This window comes from Mizuhopecten yessoensis, unplaced genomic scaffold (assembly GCF_002113885.1).
Source record: "Mizuhopecten yessoensis strain PY_sf001 unplaced genomic scaffold, ASM211388v2 scaffold11123, whole genome shotgun sequence".
Lineage (NCBI taxonomy): Eukaryota > Metazoa > Mollusca > Bivalvia > Pectinida > Pectinidae > Mizuhopecten > Mizuhopecten yessoensis.
This window is the reverse complement of record NW_018408891.1, coordinates 129,226-149,740: the sequence shown is the minus strand read 5'-3', so window position 1 is coordinate 149,740 and position 20,515 is coordinate 129,226. Positions and strand designations below refer to the sequence as shown.

Sequence of the window (20,515 nt, the reverse complement as noted above, 5' to 3'; positions counted from 1 at the left end):
GGTAATCAAAGGAAGCAGTGCTTCAAGACATTGCTTTAATAGGTCTGTAGGCAGTGGATCAAGCTCACAGGACTTTGATTGCGAGGTCATGATAATGTTGCGCAACTCGTCCTGGGTTGATGGTGAGAGATTTGCCAATGTTTCCCCATCAAATGCAATGTCAGCAGTCATGACAGAGATATCAATGTCAGCAGAGGTGTTCACTTTGGTAATATTTTTCCTGATTGAGCTGATTTTATTCAGAAAGTAATCACTGAACTTGCTTGCTAAGTCTTTTTCAGAATTACAGCTTCGTAGGATAATTTCACCTTTCTGTCCCATTAGGTTTTTGGTGAGTCTAAAATGCTGTCTATTCTACTTGCCGCATTCTTTGATTCTTTCCGAATAATAAGCCTTCTTTGAGTGAAAGAGTAGTGAACCAACTAGCCGACATTGCTCTCTATACATCTGTTGGTGAACGGTTAATTTGGTCCGTCGCCACTGTCTCTCTGCTTTTCTATGGTTCTGTATTTGTATCATTTTGATGCTTAAAGAAAAGGTGTTAAATCTTAATATTTGATCATCTTGATAGGTTTGATTTCCACAAATTAATTTTATGAAGCTATCTATACGCTAAACCCTCATAGAAAATAGTCCTGTCTAAACGTTGTTATTTAACACCGGTTAACATGTTAATACAGCATTTAAGGCTATATTGTATATCGTGATTTATGTCCTACTTAAAATAACGCCAATAGTTGTTAAATGCTCCCGGCTTTCTTAACGCCAAAATGTCAAAGGATCGAATGGTGTCATATATTTTCCCCTGTAATTGCTGTTAATGACATATTAATGACATATTCCATACGTTTAAAGGCGTGTGTATCGTATATGGAGAGCTTTAATCGAGATTTCGTGAGTGTGTGCTTGTGATAATCGGTAATCCCTTGAAATGTGATTATATTTTATTATTTATACATGATTTCTTTTGATTTTTTACTGGATCGGGAGACACAAAAGCACACAAAATCCGTTTATGTAACGTTTTTATACACTCTTGGTCAAAATAAGGATCACCCTACCTCGGCTAAAAGTCTCTTTTTTGTATCGGAAACTGGTTTGTTGGCTTGACTTTGGCATTCTGAAGAGATTTGATGAATTCATAAAAACGTTGCTCGTCTTATACATTATGTACAGGAAGTATGCCGACTTGGAGCTTTCAAACCCAGCGTAACATATATCATTAAATTAAAGGTTAGCATTCGATAAAACAATAGTTCTTTTTAACGGATAAAATACTAAACAGTATTAAAGTTTATAAAATATTACGCTATGAGCGAGTTGTTAAATGTCATTTAAGAGTAATATTTATAATTATTAAACCTCTGGTGAAACTCCTAATATCTGATTGGTCGAGGCACATTGTTCATTTCACACTGTCTCATTCACTTTAACGTCAATAGAAGGCAACGAATAACAGTGTGTGCGACCGTGTAAAATAGTGACCGCGCAAAGGAGATGCGCGCACGATTTTAGCCGTCATATTTTACTTTCGGTATAATAAAATAAATATTACATTCAATAGAGTGCGACAGTGCCTGAGGTCACCCTTTAATGAATGTAGTATTTATGTATTTATAAAAAGTTGCTCATTCACCTAGCTTACGTATTCATTGATCTGTCCGTTTCTGTCATTTATAAGTTGCATTGAACTCTTTAAAAGTTTTAAAGAAAATTGTAGAAATTGATTTAAACGTTTCTTTATTATTTGAAAGTTCAACAAAGTTGGATCACAGAAAATAATATCCAACCCTATCATGAAATATCACGTTCTAAATAATTAACATCGACCGTACCCTTTGTGCCCAGCAACTGCGATGTTGGTAAAGGCGCCATCAGAAAATTAATCGTAGTGAAAGGTGATTGTATTTGGAAGGACATTACAAATATATGTTCTTAAAGATAAACATCGTCATTGAAACATATTAATGTTTGCATAAGGAAACAATTTTTTCACAAAAGAAACATTTTTACTGCCATAATCAGAAATGTATTTTTCTGCAAAGAATATATCAAGAATTATTTAAGAGGACTCCCTAAATTCATTTTTTTGGCAAATTTTATGCTATTAATGTTTGTCTTGGTCCTATCTATACCAGCATAACATGACCTAAATAAGGATATTATTATAACTGACATAACTACTGTAAAATGAAATTTAATAACTATGCTCCCGGTCTTTCATTGGCTTGCGTAACTTTGGAACTATGCTACTTAAGGATCCCTGTCCAGTCCAACAGAACTGTGTGTTTCCTATATACAGTAACTTCCCCTTAACTTACGCTTGTCCTGGCTAAACTGTAGATAACCTAAGATATAAAATAAAGACAGGACATTGCACCCTTTTGATAGAGATTAGTAACATCCTCTATATGGAGATTGTAAATCTTCGAACTAAAACTGTTTATCTCAAAATAGACAATATCATCATGCTTTATTATTAATTAATTATTGAAACTGTAAGGCGGTTGACCGGTCATTGTAAACACTAGTTTAATGTACCAATATGATATCTCCTTTCCAGGCGCCTGCACTATCTGGTCTCCCAAAACTCCATCAGCATTGATCGGTTGATAAAAATACTAGTTTAATATATCAAAATATTTTCTCCTTTCCTTTCCAGGCGCCTGCCCTATCTGGTCTCCCAAAACTCCATCAGCATTGATCGGTTGATAAAAATACTAGTTTAATATATCAAAGTATTTTCTCCTTTCCTTTCCAGGCGCCTGTCCTGTCTGGTCTCCCAACCTCCATCAGCGTGGGAGAGTTGGAGACGGCCAACAGACTTATATACACAATCACAGTTACCGATCCCGACAATGACGCCTATGTTTGTGATGTAAGCAGTACCGTTCCGGCCAATGGACCATTTGTCGGCATCAAAGACACAGACACGAACAGTAAGTATTCAATATACATTATTGACGTTGTGGTGTCCTATTGTAACGTTCCATTGCCAAAACGCTGTAACTCAGCATTGGAAACATATTTGCCGGCATTACAATACATTTGATAAGACATTTTTTTAAAGAAAATCATACCTTATGGATCTTATATGAAGAAAATATCATAAAGATAAAATAAACAAAACAAGATTCTACAACAGTGTTCTAAATGTAAAAATGCAACGAAGCCAGGCTGCGATTCGAACCCTCGACCGGAGATCGTTATACATGTACTGTCGTTCTAACCAACTGAGTTGCCTGGTCGACGCTTGTACAGTAACCCTAGCCCAGTTGTGCTGCAATTGAACAAATATTTAGTTGAGGGGATGTTAGTGTGCACGGAAAACTACAATTGGAAACTCTAGTGTTTAGCATGGAGTAGGACAGGGATCCTTGATGGTAGGTTTTGTGTCATGAAAGTGCATGCTTAATGCACACCACGACCAGCCGTTTCATTCTATGGAAACTATGCTAAATGTGTAAATAAAACAGACGAACATAAGAATGACATGATAATGCACCTATGGAAAGTGATAATAGATACAGTATGCCATAAAGGAAATACATTGCACCATGCAGCTGTTTCGTCCTCATTGATGAATTAGGGGACAACATGTGGAATCTGTTTCAATTTTTATTGAAATCCAAATCATCAATAATATCTATTGAAACAGAAAAGGGGGACGGGGAGGGTGCGTACACTCATTAATTCGATTTTGTTATTGGTTTTACGTGAGATTTATAACACAATACTGGTTAATACATTAATTTCATTTTGACTTCAAACGTCAATGTGAAAGTGTGACAAAAAAAACCTTTCTGTATGTCTCTCGAGACTTAACTAATATTGCAAATGTCCAAATCTCTGCTTCAGAGTATGGCATCTACACGGATACACCGACATTCAGCTATGCCACTACCACCGTGCATACCGTAAATATTGAGTGTACAGACACTGGAGGGTTGATAGGGACGGGAGTTCTCAGTGTAGACGTCATAGAGGGAGACGCGCTCACCTTTAATAATCTACCAGGTAATTATGTCGAGTATAAATCGTTCTTCTTTCATTAATACTGAACCTTATTTAAACAATAATGTACTAAGAATCTCCGAAAAGGTTTTAAATAAGCCTGAAGTGAAGATTTATTTTCGGCTTTGAAATCTATACAGGGTAAGTTCAAACCTATACTAAAAATAGTAAACGATTTTAAGGTTAGTAGTATATTAACAAATTGATAGCTGTTGTATCATCTCTTTTGCTTTTTGATTTTTTGTTTTTGTTTTTCTTCCTTTTCCTTCCTTTCTTCTTTGTTGATATAGATATTTTTGATAAATATATTTGTTGTTGTTTTCATGTAATTTATATAATGAATTAATTGGGAGAAAGCGTTTCCTAGTTCAGACAACTTGTGCCTAATCCTTTTTGTTGGATGACAACTAAAACATGTTTAAATCAATCAAACTCACAGGGCCTTCATATTCAGTTTCAAATGTAGATGAAGCGACGGCAGAATAAATGGTTGTTTTGTTCAACTTTGCAATTTACAGTATGGTATGTACATAGCTACCCAATTGATATTGGTTTTTGTTGAGACATTTTACCAGAATATAGTAGTTTATGACAGAATTGTGCTGCGTGACTCATTCTTAATGGCGCTCTGCCTTGTCCACAAACGTGACGACATTAAAAATTGGCGCCAATTATCATGCTACAAATTCCAGCGCTTTTTGATGCTGCAGTATCGATGTCTGTTATATGTAGTGAGAAATGGCTTTTAAAAGGTTGGAACTAAAATTGTGTGAAAGTGAGCCTGGGGGCTCTAAATCTTACATCACAAATCAACTGAGGTGGGAAATGAGATCTGAATCATATTTGTAACGTGTCGTGCATTTCCGTCCCCAACAGCTTCAACTACCCATGACGCCTCTACAACGCTAAATGGTGCCGGAATCTACACTGTCACGACAACGGATGCCAAAGGTCACACAACAAAGACGTACACCATGACATCTACCCCTTCTACAACAAGTTTTGTAATCGACGCTGGTAAAATATTTTAGTCTTCACATTCAGCATACTAAAGGAATTTTTAAACGAACATCAAATAACACTGATTTGAAAACTACAATTAACAAAAATTTGTATGTGAACTATAAAACGCGAACTATATATCACCATTTTTAAGCGGACTTTTGATAACGTTATTTTCATGCGAACGTAAAATTTAACATGCAAATTTTCTCCCTTTTTCTTCGTTCTGATTTATATTTTAATGGTTTTCCTAAATTCCAATTTTAATTAATGTTTAACACAGATTTTAAAAACGTTCTAGTAAATGTTTTTACGCAATCTTTTATTAGCGTTATTTGATATAAAATGTTATAGTGATATTGTTTGCGAACGTCTTATTATGCAATTTTTGTACGAAATGTTAAAAGTACTTTTCACAATGATAACTTTCAACTATAACGCTATGTTACATATGTTTATAAAATTCTAATAACATCCTTTCCCTATAATGTGTTGATATATTTGCATAGTATACCTCTCGTTCCACTTGCCATATCGTTATGTTCCTTTTTTCAACGAATTTCTTTGTTCCTTTCCCGTCACATATCACCAAACCCTTCATAACGTTAAACATAACATGGTGGGGGATTATAATGAGGCATTTGTCTAATTGTATATACTGTTGTAGGTACTGGCGCAGTGACGGCCGACAGAGACCTGAAGTATGAGATCTACACCAGTGTTAAGCTGTACATCACTGTGTCTGACGGTAGTATCGCGGCCGTGGAGGTCCTCACCGTAGTTCTCACCAGTAAGTAATGCAATGCCTCACCGTAGTTCTCACCAGTAAGTAATGCAATGCCTCACCGTAGTTCTCACCAGTAAGTAATGCAATGCCTCACCGTAGTTCTCACCAGTAAGTAATGCAATGCCTCACCGTAGTTCTCACCAGTAAGTAATGCAATGCCTCACCGTAGTTCTCACCAGTAAGTAATGCAATGCCTCACCGTAGTTCTCACCAGTAAGTAATGCAATGCCTCACCGTAGTTCTCACCAGTAAGTAATGCAATGCCTCACCGTAGTTCTCACCAGTAAGTAATGCAATGCCTCACCGTAGTTCTCACCAGTAAGTAATGCAATGCCTCACCGTAGTTCTCACCAGTAAGTAATGCAATGCCTCACCGTAGTTCTCACCAGTAAGTAATGCAATGCCTCACCGTAGTTCTCACCAGTAAGTAATGCAATGCCTCACCGTAGTTCTCACCAGTAAGTAATGCAATGCCTCACCGTAGTTCTCACCAGTAAGTAATGCAATGCCTCACCGTAGTTCTCACCAGTAAGTAATGCAATGCCTCACCGTAGTTCTCACCAGTAAGTAATGCAATGCCTCACCGTAGTTCTCACCAGTAAGTAATGCAATGCCTCACCGTAGTTCTCACCAGTAAGTAATGCAATGCCTCACCGTAGTTCTCACCAGTAAGTAATGCAATGCCTCACCGTAGTTCTCACCAGTAAGTAATGCAATGCCTCACCGTAGTTCTCACCAGTAAGTAATGCAATGCCTCACCGTAGTTCTCACCAGTAAGTAATGCAATGCCTCACCGTAGTTCTCACCAGTAAGTAATGCAATGCCTCACCGTAGTTCTCACCAGTAAGTAATGCAATGCCTCACCGTAGTTCTCACCAGTAAGTAATGCAATGCCTCACCGTAGTTCTCACCAGTAAGTAATGCAATGCCTCACCGTAGTTCTCACCAGTAAGTAATGCAATGCCTCACCGTAGTTCTCACCAGTAAGTAATGCAATGCCTCACCGTAGTTCTCACCAGTAAGTAATGCAATGCCTCACCGTAGTTCTCACCAGTAAGTAATGCAATGCCTCACCGTAGTTCTCACCAGTAAGTAATGCAATGCCTCACCGTAGTTCTCACCAGTAAGTAATGCAATGCCTCACCGTAGTTCTCACCAGTAAGTAATGCAATGCCTCACCGTAGTTCTCACCAGTAAGTAATGCAATGCCTCACCGTAGTTCTCACCAGTAAGTAATGCAATGCCTCACCGTAGTTCTCACCAGTAAGTAATGCAATGCCTCACCGTAGTTCTCACCAGTAAGTAATGCAATGCCTCACCGTAGTTCTCACCAGTAAGTAATGCAATGCCTCACCGTAGTTCTCACCAGTAAGTAATGCAATGCCTCACCGTAGTTCTCACCAGTAAGTAATGCAATGCCTCACCGTAGTTCTCACCAGTAAGTAATGCAATGCCTCACCGTAGTTCTCACCAGTAAGTAATGCAATGCCTCACCGTAGTTCTCACCAGTAAGTAATGCAATGCCTCACCGTAGTTCTCACCAGTAAGTAATGCAATGCCTCACCGTAGTTCTCACCAGTAAGTAATGCAATGCCTCACCGTAGTTCTCACCAGTAAGTAATGCAATGCCTCACCGTAGTTCTCACCAGTAAGTAATGCAATGCCTCACCGTAGTTCTCACCAGTAAGTAATGCAATGCCTCACCGTAGTTCTCACCAGTAAGTAATGCAATGCCTCACCGTAGTTCTCACCAGTAAGTAATGCAATGCCTCACCGTAGTTCTCACCAGTAAGTAATGCAATGCCTCACCGTAGTTCTCACCAGTAAGTAATGCAATGCCTCACCGTAGTTCTCACCAGTAAGTAATGCAATGCCTCACCGTAGTTCTCACCAGTAAGTAATGCAATGCCTCACCGTAGTTCTCACCAGTAAGTAATGCAATGCCTCACCGTAGTTCTCACCAGTAAGTAATGCAATGCCTCACCGTAGTTCTCACCAGTAAGTAATGCAATGCCTCACCGTAGTTCTCACCAGTAAGTAATGCAATGCCTCACCGTAGTTCTCACCAGTAAGTAATGCAATGCCTCACCGTAGTTCTCACCAGTAAGTAATGCAATGCCTCACCGTAGTTCTCACCAGTAAGTAATGCAATGCCTCACCGTAGTTCTCACCAGTAAGTAATGCAATGCCTCACCGTAGTTCTCACCAGTAAGTAATGCAATGCCTCACCGTAGTTCTCACCAGTAAGTAATGCAATGCCTCACCGTAGTTCTCACCAGTAAGTAATGCAATGCCTCACCGTAGTTCTCACCAGTAAGTAATGCAATGCCTCACCGTAGTTCTCACCAGTAAGTAATGCAATGCCTCACCGTAGTTCTCACCAGTAAGTAATGCAATGCCTCACCGTAGTTCTCACCAGTAAGTAATGCAATGCCTCACCGTAGTTCTCACCAGTAAGTAATGCAATGCCTCACCGTAGTTCTCACCAGTAAGTAATGCAATGCCTCACCGTAGTTCTCACCAGTAAGTAATGCAATGCCTCACCGTAGTTCTCACCAGTAAGTAATGCAATGCCTCACCGTAGTTCTCACCAGTAAGTAATGCAATGCCTCACCGTAGTTCTCACCAGTAAGTAATGCAATGCCTCACCGTAGTTCTCACCAGTAAGTAATGCAATGCCTCACCGTAGTTCTCACCAGTAAGTAATGCAATGCCTCACCGTAGTTCTCACCAGTAAGTAATGCAATGCCTCACCGTAGTTCTCACCAGTAAGTAATGCAATGCCTCACCGTAGTTCTCACCAGTAAGTAATGCAATGCCTCACCGTAGTTCTCACCAGTAAGTAATGCAATGCCTCACCGTAGTTCTCACCAGTAAGTAATGCAATGCCTCACCGTAGTTCTCACCAGTAAGTAATGCAATGCCTCACCGTAGTTCTCACCAGTAAGTAATGCAATGCCTCACCGTAGTTCTCACCAGTAAGTAATGCAATGCCTCACCGTAGTTCTCACCAGTAAGTAATGCAATGCCTCACCGTAGTTCTCACCAGTAAGTAATGCAATGCCTCACCGTAGTTCTCACCAGTAAGTAATGCAATGCCTCACCGTAGTTCTCACCAGTAAGTAATGCAATGCCTCACCGTAGTTCTCACCAGTAAGTAATGCAATGCCTCACCGTAGTTCTCACCAGTAAGTAATGCAATGCCTCACCGTAGTTCTCACCAGTAAGTAATGCAATGCCTCACCGTAGTTCTCACCAGTAAGTAATGCAATGCCTCACCGTAGTTCTCACCAGTAAGTAATGCAATGCCTCACCGTAGTTCTCACCAGTAAGTAATGCAATGCCTCACCGTAGTTCTCACCAGTAAGTAATGCAATGCCTCACCGTAGTTCTCACCAGTAAGTAATGCAATGCCTCACCGTAGTTCTCACCAGTAAGTAATGCAATGCCTCACCGTAGTTCTCACCAGTAAGTAATGCAATGCCTCACCGTAGTTCTCACCAGTAAGTAATGCAATGCCTCACCGTAGTTCTCACCAGTAAGTAATGCAATGCCTCACCGTAGTTCTCACCAGTAAGTAATGCAATGCCTCACCGTAGTTCTCACCAGTAAGTAATGCAATGCCTCACCGTAGTTCTCACCAGTAAGTAATGCAATGCCTCACCGTAGTTCTCACCAGTAAGTAATGCAATGCCTCACCGTAGTTCTCACCAGTAAGTAATGCAATGCCTCACCGTAGTTCTCACCAGTAAGTAATGCAATGCCTCACCGTAGTTCTCACCAGTAAGTAATGCAATGCCTCACCGTAGTTCTCACCAGTAAGTAATGCAATGCCTCACCGTAGTTCTCACCAGTAAGTAATGCAATGCCTCACCGTAGTTCTCACCAGTAAGTAATGCAATGCCTCACCGTAGTTCTCACCAGTAAGTAATGCAATGCCTCACCGTAGTTCTCACCAGTAAGTAATGCAATGCCTCACCGTAGTTCTCACCAGTAAGTAATGCAATGCCTCACCGTAGTTCTCACCAGTAAGTAATGCAATGCCTCACCGTAGTTCTCACCAGTAAGTAATGCAATGCCTCACCGTAGTTCTCACCAGTAAGTAATGCAATGCCTCACCGTAGTTCTCACCAGTAAGTAATGCAATGCCTCACCGTAGTTCTCACCAGCAAGTAATGCAATGCCTCACAGTAGTTCTCACCAGTAAGTAAAACAATGCCTCACCGTAGTTCTCACCAGCAAGTAAAACAATGCCTCACCGTAGTTCTCACCAGTAAGTAATACAATGCTTTATAATGTACCGTAACATTAAAATTTTCGAATACGAGAACTTCACTTCGGCAATGTTTCTAGTATCTATAATTTGAAATATTTTTATGAATATAATGTATAAATAAATATTCGTGTGTGGATATTTTTGCGTTATTTTCCCGAACACAAAAAACGCAAACATTTCCAACACGCAACAAAATCCACGTTTACAGTTCTAACAGTGTAGTCGACCAAAAATTCAACTACAAACACGATATCTTAAACATTGTTTACATCGTAGCATTTATCCAGTCAGTATATGAAATTAATATTTGTTTAGGGCGCATTATGCAACACTCTCAATGATCAGTGTCATTCTCTGTAAAGTTCATTATTTCTATTAATTGCAAATTAAATCAATACCTGTCATCAATGTAAAATTAAGATATGTCATTATTCTACTATGCTTCGATCTACAGACGTCAACAATGTCCCGACGTTCACCAACCTGCCAGCGTCTATAGACGTGGTGGAGTCGGCAGCTGCCGGAACCGTCCTTATAACGCTGACTCCCAACGACGCCGACGCGGGCGCGTCTCTCACCTATACAATGTCTGTGGATCCGGTAGCGTCGGCCAACCTATTCGCCTACAATACAAACAGTACGTCTTTAATTGAATTACATAATGTAGTTATATCGTATTTACATAAAGCGTAATAATAGCTTATATATAAGAATACAAAACCAATGTTTATGTGCCTCCAACTTTGTTATGGTATGAAGTTTTGGATAAAACAATTATTCTGATAAAGGTTAATTGATGTGTTTTGGACTTTTATGTGTACAACCTCAGTATGTCGGGTCGGAGAAGTAAGAGTAGTGTCCACTGGTTTATTTTAAATGTACCATGTTTCATTTGGGAAATTAACACAAGAAATGTCAAAATAACAGACAAAACTCTATATCATTTTTATCAAGTTTTACGAGAAACTGTTGTCGTTATTACCGAAAATATTTCATAACGGGAATATGGTACTGTCCTTCAGCTGATACAAACAAAATCCAAATTATCTTCCAGTGACATTTATAAGTTGGATGACAGTCTATTATGCCTTTAACAGCATTGGTCAAAGTCTTCCCGAACAATTAATGTCAATTCCATGTTTTGCTTGGTTTTATGTTATCTCTTTATGTTCTGAAGCATCAAATCCTATGATTGTATGTTTGCTTAGACTTTTAGTTGATATTTTGCCCTATTGAATGATTAAAGTTCATTATTATTTTTAGGTTTTTGTTTTTCGCGGTTTTTGTGGATACCATCGTCCACGAATTAAGATCCTCACAACAAAGGACTGATTCGTATTATCACAATTTGGTTTTGAAAAGTCCATGCATTCAAAAACTTACAAAGTAGCCATTTTTTACAAATTCACAAAATAGGGTGACCACGACAACTAATGAATCTGCAGTAAGGATTTTGTATTTCCTTTTTAGCCCAGCAAGTGACCTTGGCTACCGGACAAAACTTCAACTACGAGTCTGTTATCTACTTCAACGTGACGTTTACAGTCTTTGATCAGTTAGCCACGGGAGGACCGTTTGTATTGGACGTTCACATCAAGGACGACGACGAGCCCTGTTACTTTGACAAAAGCTACTACTCACTCAGCACGAGTGAGGGAGCAGTACGTTACAGATTTAGGCTGTTTACAGCATTAGATAAAAAAAATATGAGTAAAGTATCAAAGAAACCACGTCTTTGCTCGTAAAAATATTTAATATTTTTATATAAAAATGATTTTCTGAAAATGATGAATTGAATTAAATGTAACTGATAATTAATATCTATTTTGTGATTAACACTGCAGTGTGTATTGAGTATTGAAGAATAAATGATAAGAGCAAAAACAATAACAGTATACAGGCAAATCAATGAAATTATTCTGGCAATAAACTGACAGCATTCTGGTAACACATCGAGATATACTGCTAGTGTATTGCAAGGGATGTAACCTGAAATAGCCTTATAGTATACTAACAAAACACTAAAAATATACTGCCGAACAATAAGGAGTATACTGGTAATACACTGTGCTGTGAAATTGGGAAATTGCTTATTTTTACGTATGCTTTTTGTTGTCAAACCTAAAAACAAATTCAAATTTAACCCAATGTCTAACAATTTGAATACTTCTGCGTGGAGCTAATATTACCCAATGCTGGATATAAACATTTGTTATTTGAACGATAAAAAGGGTGTAACTATTTGTTACTTCATGATGCTAAATTTAACATTGAGTTTACTACGATCTGAACAGAACTGAACGTCAAAATGATTTTTCAGAATGATCGATAATTTAATTGATCTACTTGAATCAAAGCTGATGTCTCACCGTTAAAATGTAAAATAATTATCTCCCTTTGTAGTCCGGCAGCATCAGTCTGAATCCGAACTTTATCATCAGCGACTATGACGGTATATCCTCCTACTCATTGTCCTTCACCACAGCTAACAACAGCGAAAGGTACACCATCATCTTTCCTTCTACAGGCAAAGGAACATCAAAACTGCGTTTTACTGAGTCACACATAGATATGACCTCGTGTGAAATTAGAAACTCCATGATGTGTTAACTGAAAAAATACACATTTAAAACATGGTTATTAAAGGGTTTTTTGGTTTTTTTCATTTGCTTTTTTTTCAAGAAAATAATAATAGTTTACTAAATGATTTATTTATTTTCTAACGTTCCTAATTTGCACTGTTTACAACTTTGAAAATTAAAATATCATAATACCTAGAAAATCTACGCGACTTGTTAATAACTTGAATCTAATACTCATGATATAATTTGCCAAAGACATTTTGCTTTTAGCTATTCTATATTGTATCAGTGTTGTTTAGTATGTTGATACTATAACGTATTGTTGGAATTAACCTACATTTATACAATTGCATGTTAATTTACGTTTCTCCAATATTAATACGTTTTATATTAGTGATTTTCGCCTATATCCATACTTTTCAATGTCATTGACTTTATCATATACAATGTATTTAACCTATATCTAAATTGACATGTAAATGACAATGATTATATTCATGCTATTACATTTTAATAAATTTAAGCTATATACAGACTACTGTATAATAATGACAATTTGCCTACATTGTATATACTTACTATAATTTCTGAATGGTAACCCGTATTCATATATTTGAATCATAACGTTATATACTACTATGCTGTCGATATTCTCAAATTTGTGTTTTTAATCATAGAAAGATGTCAACAACGAAGAGGGTTTTTGTGTTGTTAATTTGTATTTTTTATCCTTTTGCTCACTCATCCATTAGGTTTTATTAGAGTCGATAAATGTTTATTCATATGATAAGGGCAGATGTTCACAGGATTCCTGCGTTGTTTATTATGATGTTTTTAAACGAAATGGGTTTTTTATGCACCAGATTCACCATCGATGCCTCGACAGGTGTGATAGGGTTCGCCGTGAACTATGACATAGACAACAGTGCCATGCCGTCTACCGTCATTCTAACTGTCGAGTGTAAGGACGCCACCAGCCAGACAGGGACAACCAATGTACAGATCAGCATCGCGGTCAGTTTATTTGGTTACATTGTATATTTGGTCATCAAGGTTTAATCAACACGAAGATTAAAAGCAATATCTAGAAATGTGTTTCCTTTCCAGTTAAATACATTGTAGGAACTGACCTATTGTAATTTTTCCGGCCGTTATTCTTTCCCTTCAATGTCACAAATTTGCTGCAAAACATAGTAGTAATCTTTAGTGTATTAATGAAGTCATGTGAATTCAAATGTGCTTAAATTGCACATTTTTTGTATCACAACGAATTTGTACAACATTTATAAATAATAAATGCTGTTTATAATAGGTAGATGACCGAAAAACACCTGTTCAAGTCATGTAGATATTGTGAAAAAGGACCCATGCTGATTATATTATACACTTATGATAAAGCTAGTCTGTACAGTTAAAACAAATTAGGTATTGATACATTTGTGCACTAAAATAAACATGTTCAATGCAGTTCTCTACTTTGCTATAGGACGTGAACGACAACGCGCCAACATTTGGTAGTGCTAGCTACATCCTAACTGTGGATCAGTATTCAAGCGCAGGGACGCTGATAGGTTCGTTAGCGCCTACAGACGCCGACTCGGGTAGTAATGCTGACTACACGTGCAGGTGAGCGTTATTCGATCCGTTATTATGCATGTTTTATTGAAATGTGTATATCCACAGAACTACTCATGAAATTTTATAAAAACCATGGCATAGTGATGTAGCGTAGGATTAATGAAATATATATAGCATCTTACATGAGTTTCCATTTCATATGAGATTTATGAAACGAGTCTAAGAGTTTTTTAATTTAGCTAGCCTCTGGCGAGTTAAAATGAAAAAGACGTGATGAGTTTCAAATTTTTTTTATAAATGAAAACGAGTGTAAGATCCTTTTTATCACATAATCAAGAATTTTGGTATTTATTCATGTAAAACAACAATTTTCATGCAACCTTAAAAATGAAAAAAGACGCCATTTTGACTCCTGTGCGTTAGTTTGTGACGTCATGTAATTTCCTAGGCGTGACGTCAAAATTGAAACTATTGAATCTTACAACCAATCACAGGGCTGATAGGTCATATTACATGGGTTAATACACAAAAATATGACATTGGTATGTTCACTGGATAACACAGCACATTATGTGATATAATCATATGTACCATTGATGAGTCATAAATGGACAAAATGGCCTAAAAAAGCAATACAATGTCCACGTTGACGTTCTGCACCAACACATTTCATCTTAAATAGGAGCTTCATTACTTTTCATTTTTGATGATTGATATACCAGGTATATTAACTACCAAACTTACATAGATATCATTTGGAATGTGGCTTTGTTTACCTAACGATGATATCTACTAGTGACCGATGTCTTAAATGCCATGTCTCAACATATTTCAACTCGCAATCAGGACGAATAAAACAATACTTCATCCTGTCGCTTTGTTTTAACGACTAGTAAACTGGAGACATCCAAAAAACACTACCAAACCGAACAAAATAGGGAAGAAAGCATACATAAAAACCATGACTGCTGCATATATGGGTAGTGATTACACCTTGATATCGTTGGCGAGCATAAAAGCTCTAATGAGTCAATATGTCTTTGTACGTAGAGTACACGATGGAACAAATAATGTTTAACATCTCCGAACACGCAGGGGTGTTCTTGTTATGATCACTTCAATGATTATCCAGTGATTCTGCTGTGGATTACAGCATTTGTCAATAATGCCAGTAAAAGTAGTAATTTTGCATTTTGTCCTTTTTTTCTTTAGTGCAACAACCACTTCCGCAACAGGATCTACATACTATAACATCGGATCCGACTGTGGCGTATACCTGATCGCCACCCCGTACGGAAATATAGACTACGGGACAATGGTTCGATTCTCAGTTACGGCGACAGACAAGGGATCAACGCCTCTGAGTGGAACGACGTTCGTCGACATTATCTTCAAGGAAGCAACGACAACGACGACGACAACGACGGCAGCGACAACAACTGCCTCCAACTTCTTTGACGACCCAGGGAGTCTGGCGGCGTTTGTTGTCGCGGTTGTGCTAGGTGCGATTATCCTTGCATTATTGCTGTACATGTGTCTGCGCTGGTGGGTTACAGGCGCGTGCTGTGGGCCGGACCCTTGTGACTTCTGTTATTGGTGTCGGGGTGATGGACGAGATCAATGCTGTCAACGTAAACAGTAAGTCTTAGAGCTTTGTTGTAGGCATAAAAGGTGCAGGACATTTTTAAAACATTCCACATAAGAATTAAGTATAATAAACTTATTAAAGAAATAATGATATGCTTACTTAATCAATTGAAAATTGTAAATACGAATATACATATGTTAAATAAGATTTATCAGTTTGGAAATATGTAATACCAAAGTTTAACTTAATAAACAAACAATGTTAACACGTATATTGGTTTTGTATGAAGTAAAACTTTGGTATTATGGATATATATGTTTTTTTTAATTAACATAAAGAATCCGTTAAGAAAATTGTACATTTTTTTCGTAGGAACAGAAAAACATTATTAACAGCGTATTTTCATTGAATTTTTTTTAATGTTTAAGCAAGACGTACAAAATGTGACAACTTTATAAGACATTTCAATATATACTGAACAAAAAAAGAAACGCACAAAGTTACCCCCCTGCAGTACACCTTAGCTGTAAGGAAATAATGGAATATTTGGTCAGGAATTACATCAAGAACGATTTCCCTTCTTTAGTCCTAATCACCCGGAGTGATCAAGCCAAGCCGGAGTTTTTCAAACAAATAATCTCAACGGATACTCCAAGTTCAGCCACATACATTTTTCACGTTGGCATTTTGATTTCGCCATTGACTGAGATGCCACGCTGAATGCAAATTCCGAGGGGTAGAGCAATTGCGATGTTGATGGATGGTCATAGCCAAACTGCTGTCGCACGGCAGTTTGGTGTTGGCCCGTGTACAATTAACCGTCTCTGTACACGTTTCCGTGCTACTGGGTTAGTTTCAGATCGTCCCAGGAGCGGTCGTCCGCGCGCAACGACCGCACGACAAGACAGGGCGATTCGATTGTCGCACTTGCGCAACAGTTTCTGCTGTAGAGACTGCGTCGCATACCTTAGGTACTCATGGCAGACCCATAAGTCCTCAAACTGCCAGGAACCGCTTGCGTGCCGAAAGAATCATTGCGCGCTGACCTTATGTCGGGCCACCTCTGACACCACGGAGGCGGCAAGTGCGTCTTGACTGGATCCGTAGACATGGCCCGAATAGGTTTGGGATGCGTCGATGGAGGCGTGTGATGTTCACCGACGAGTCTAGATTCTGTCTGTATCGCTCAGACGGAAGAAAAAGGGTATATCGCAGACGCGGTGAGCGTTTCGCCGACGCATGCGTGGTTGAACGCGATAGATTCGGTGGGGCTTCTGTAATGGTTTGGGGAGGCATCTCCCATGGAGTAAAATCCCCCTTAGTGGTCCTGGATCAAAACCTCAATGCCGTTCGATACAGAGACCAGATCCTCCAACCACATGTCCTTCCACTTCTCAGACGTCATAACCTAATTTTCCAGCAAGACAATGCTCGACCGCATGTTGCCAGAGTCTGTCGTGATTTTCTCACGGCAAACAACGTTCAGCCTCTGGAATGGCCCCCATATAGCCCCGACATGTCTCCCATTGAGCATCTGTGGGATGAGCTGGACAGGCGTATTAGGAAACGTCAAAACCCCCCAACTAACCGCGCCCAGTTGATCGCAGCATTAACACAAGAATGGAACAACATTCCCTTTAGGCGAATAAATTTTCTCATGAATTCAATGCATAGGAAAATCCGTGCAGGGATTCGTGCAAAAGGTGCCCACACTACTGATGACACGAGTGACGTCACACAGACTTTTCTTCTACAGTATTGTAAAGAGTAGACTTGTCCCTTCATATTGATATAAAATTTTGTACAAATTTCCCCAAAATATCATAACCTATTGGTTGCATAATTTAAATGTGCGTTTCTTTTTTTGTTCAGTATACTATAACCAAATACATGAATAAGCCAAAAAACAGAACGCTGACTTCTGAGTTATGTCAATCAAAGCTGGCATTTTAGTAATGCAAATATCATGCCCCTGATACAACATCTTTTTTTAATCATTTTAATCTGATAACGAATTATTTTGAAATTATTCATCCTAATTAATATTTTCTGATTGTCCCTCCAGACGTCGACACAGGAAAAGAGTGGTTACCCCAGAAACGCCGTAAGTAAATTATTTATTCTCTGAATTGAGATCCTGTGACCTCCATGATAATGACGTGAAATCAAAACGTATACCTAATATATGTGAAAAACCTTATCAAATATGAAGTATAATTATTAATGGGTCAGTTCGGGTGAGTAATACAACGCTAAATCTGCCACCTCACCATTTTTTATTTTTTTATTTTATGGCACGTTGATCCAAATGCAAATGATTAGTAAGTTGAAACCAGAAATATGTATGTGCTTTTGGTGGGGAAGTGACAAATGTGAATTCAATAAGCTTTCTTTTGTTCACTTTGTGGCGTAATTCTGTCGAATCCCCACCTAAGGATGTAAATTGACAGTAAACATCATTTTCATAGTTTGTGTCATGATGTCATTATAATAAGTGTCATCTTATGATGGCCTTATTCAATTCTATATATGTGTTGAGTTTTATGTGGAGTAGGCATAAATGCAAGTTATATACATAGCTGATTTTATGTCTGTTAGACTGTTTGACAAGTATTGTTAAAAGGTTGCTATGAACATCGCCCCCCTTAGGGTGCGCCTCTCCCCTTCTTGGTGGATCCATTGTTTTGAGGTTTTTGATTGGCTAACATCCCACGCTACAATCTGATTGGCTGTAGGCCTCTTTCTTCATCTTTAAGAGAAAAAAAATAACGGCGCCATTTTGTGGCAGCATATTTTTAGAAATTTATACCAAATTTGCCTTATTGAAAAACCCACCCTTACATGCCACCCTTTTTACGATTGTTTGTTTTGTGATTTATATATAAACTGTTGGTGTGCCCGGGCGTAAGCGTAATTCTGTCGAATCCCCACCTAAGGATGTAAATTGACAGTAAACATAATTTTCATAGTTTGTGTCATGATGTCATTATACTAAATTGTCATCTTATGATGGCATTATTCAATTCTATATATGTGATGAGTTTTATGCGGAGTAGGCATAAAGGTAAATGATGAAAATGTTACCTTACGGCGAAACTTTAAACAAGCAGGTTTCAATAAATGCAATGAGTTGATGGTCATTGATAATCAATATGTAGAATATCAAAGAGTTTAAGTTCCTATCCGTGGCTAAAATAAAAATAACTAGCTTTCAAAGGTGTATTTAAAATCGTTTAAGTTTTTCTTTTCTTTCAGAGAGAGGCCCAAGAGAAAGAGCAAGGGGGAGTTTGAGTACTGGAAGGAAGGTACGTAATTGCACCAATGTCCATTTCAAAATATTTATTGAATATTCATACCATCAGTTCCGTATGCAGTTTGCATGTGACTGCTCAGAAATGAAGTTAGCAAGGTTCTTTTACACGCCGAAATTTATTCTTTTTATATATGAACATTTCATTTCGTTTTGATGTTTCCTTAAAAACCCTGAAATAACAAAAATCATTCGCCTATGTTTTATAATCAGGAAATTAATTGTAATTTGAAGAGTAGAAAGAAAATGATATTTTGTAACAAATCAAAAGTCAAATGACTGACATGCAATTCATACTGAGATATCACAAGTGGAATTAAAGGTTATTTTTGTACGAGTTAATCGTAAATAGAATTGTACTTCAAAAAAATGAAAAAGATGATAAACATTTCACATGTACGCTAAAGAATTGTCCAGTTCTGTGAACAAAACGTGCAAGGACTTTATTTTTCACAAAACAAATTTACAAAAACAAGATGTAAATATATCAAAAAAACGAAACAATAATGATTTTAGTAAATTGCGTCTTGAAAACATAACGGAAGGAAATTTGCTTTTTTTCATTACGTTCAAAATTTTGTATTGTTTTGTGAAACGATTGAAATATCTGTTACTATCTTTTAAAACATCGTGACCTGATAAGACCTGTGCTAATCACTGCCAGTATGTTTTATTATTAATACTTAAAGTTAATATGTGCGGATATGATAAATGTATCATGTGGTAGTATGTTAACGTTAATATGTGCGGATATGATAAATTCATCATGTGGTAGTATGATAACGTTAATATGTGTGGATATGATAAATGTATCATGTGGTAGTATGATAACGTTAATATGTGCGGATATGATAAATATATCATGTGGTAGTATGTTAACGTTAATATGTGCGCATATGATAAATTTATCATGTGGTAGTATGTTAAAGTTAATATGTGCGGATATGATAAATTCGTCATGTGGTAGTATGATAACGTTAATATGTGTTGATATGATAAATGTATCATGTGGTAGTATGTTAACGTTAATATGTGCGGATGTGATAAATTATCAAATGGGAGTATCTTAAAAAAGTCTGGTTGCTATGATAAATTTATTTTGTAGGAGTACATGATAGGATTCCTTCACCGTCAAACATTCTAAATCATAGTAAATCCTTACACCGTTTTTCACTAACCAATCTTGGCCTAAATTAATGTTCCTGTTAATTGGCGATACAACAAAGAAGGAATGACAACACTCCACCTTGCCTATAGTAAACTTTATGTTTACAAGTCCATCAATGTAAATACGTTTACCATTAACAGATCGCAGACTAATTGTTTTCTTACTCAATTTCGGTTTTTGTTTCAAAGTTTTATCAATCCTCCTATGCAT

At 37.6% G+C, this 20,515-nt stretch overlaps 1 protein-coding gene across 2 annotated transcripts in view; it reads left to right on the top strand.

Annotated features, from left to right (window-relative positions):
• The window catches only part of LOC110466176 (cadherin-23-like), a 31,816-nt gene that overhangs the window by 7,707 nt on the left and 3,594 nt on the right, over positions 1 to 20,515 (top strand). For both annotated transcript variants that reach the window (XR_002464713.1, XM_021522529.1), the window contains exons 2-13: positions 2,762 to 2,939; positions 3,859 to 4,017; positions 4,891 to 5,031; positions 5,684 to 5,806; positions 10,534 to 10,716; positions 11,550 to 11,740; positions 12,483 to 12,580; positions 13,525 to 13,675; positions 14,148 to 14,287; positions 15,452 to 15,877; positions 17,893 to 17,931; positions 19,083 to 19,132. Coding sequence is in view for 1 of the 2 variants with exons in the window: in XM_021522529.1 (XP_021378204.1) it covers positions 2,762 to 2,939; positions 3,859 to 4,017; positions 4,891 to 5,031; positions 5,684 to 5,806; positions 10,534 to 10,716; positions 11,550 to 11,740; positions 12,483 to 12,580; positions 13,525 to 13,675; positions 14,148 to 14,287; positions 15,452 to 15,877; positions 17,893 to 17,931; positions 19,083 to 19,132 (1,879 nt within the window). In the remaining variant the exon portion in view is untranslated. The remainder of the gene's footprint in view (positions 1 to 2,761; positions 2,940 to 3,858; positions 4,018 to 4,890; positions 5,032 to 5,683; positions 5,807 to 10,533; positions 10,717 to 11,549; positions 11,741 to 12,482; positions 12,581 to 13,524; positions 13,676 to 14,147; positions 14,288 to 15,451; positions 15,878 to 17,892; positions 17,932 to 19,082; positions 19,133 to 20,515) is intronic.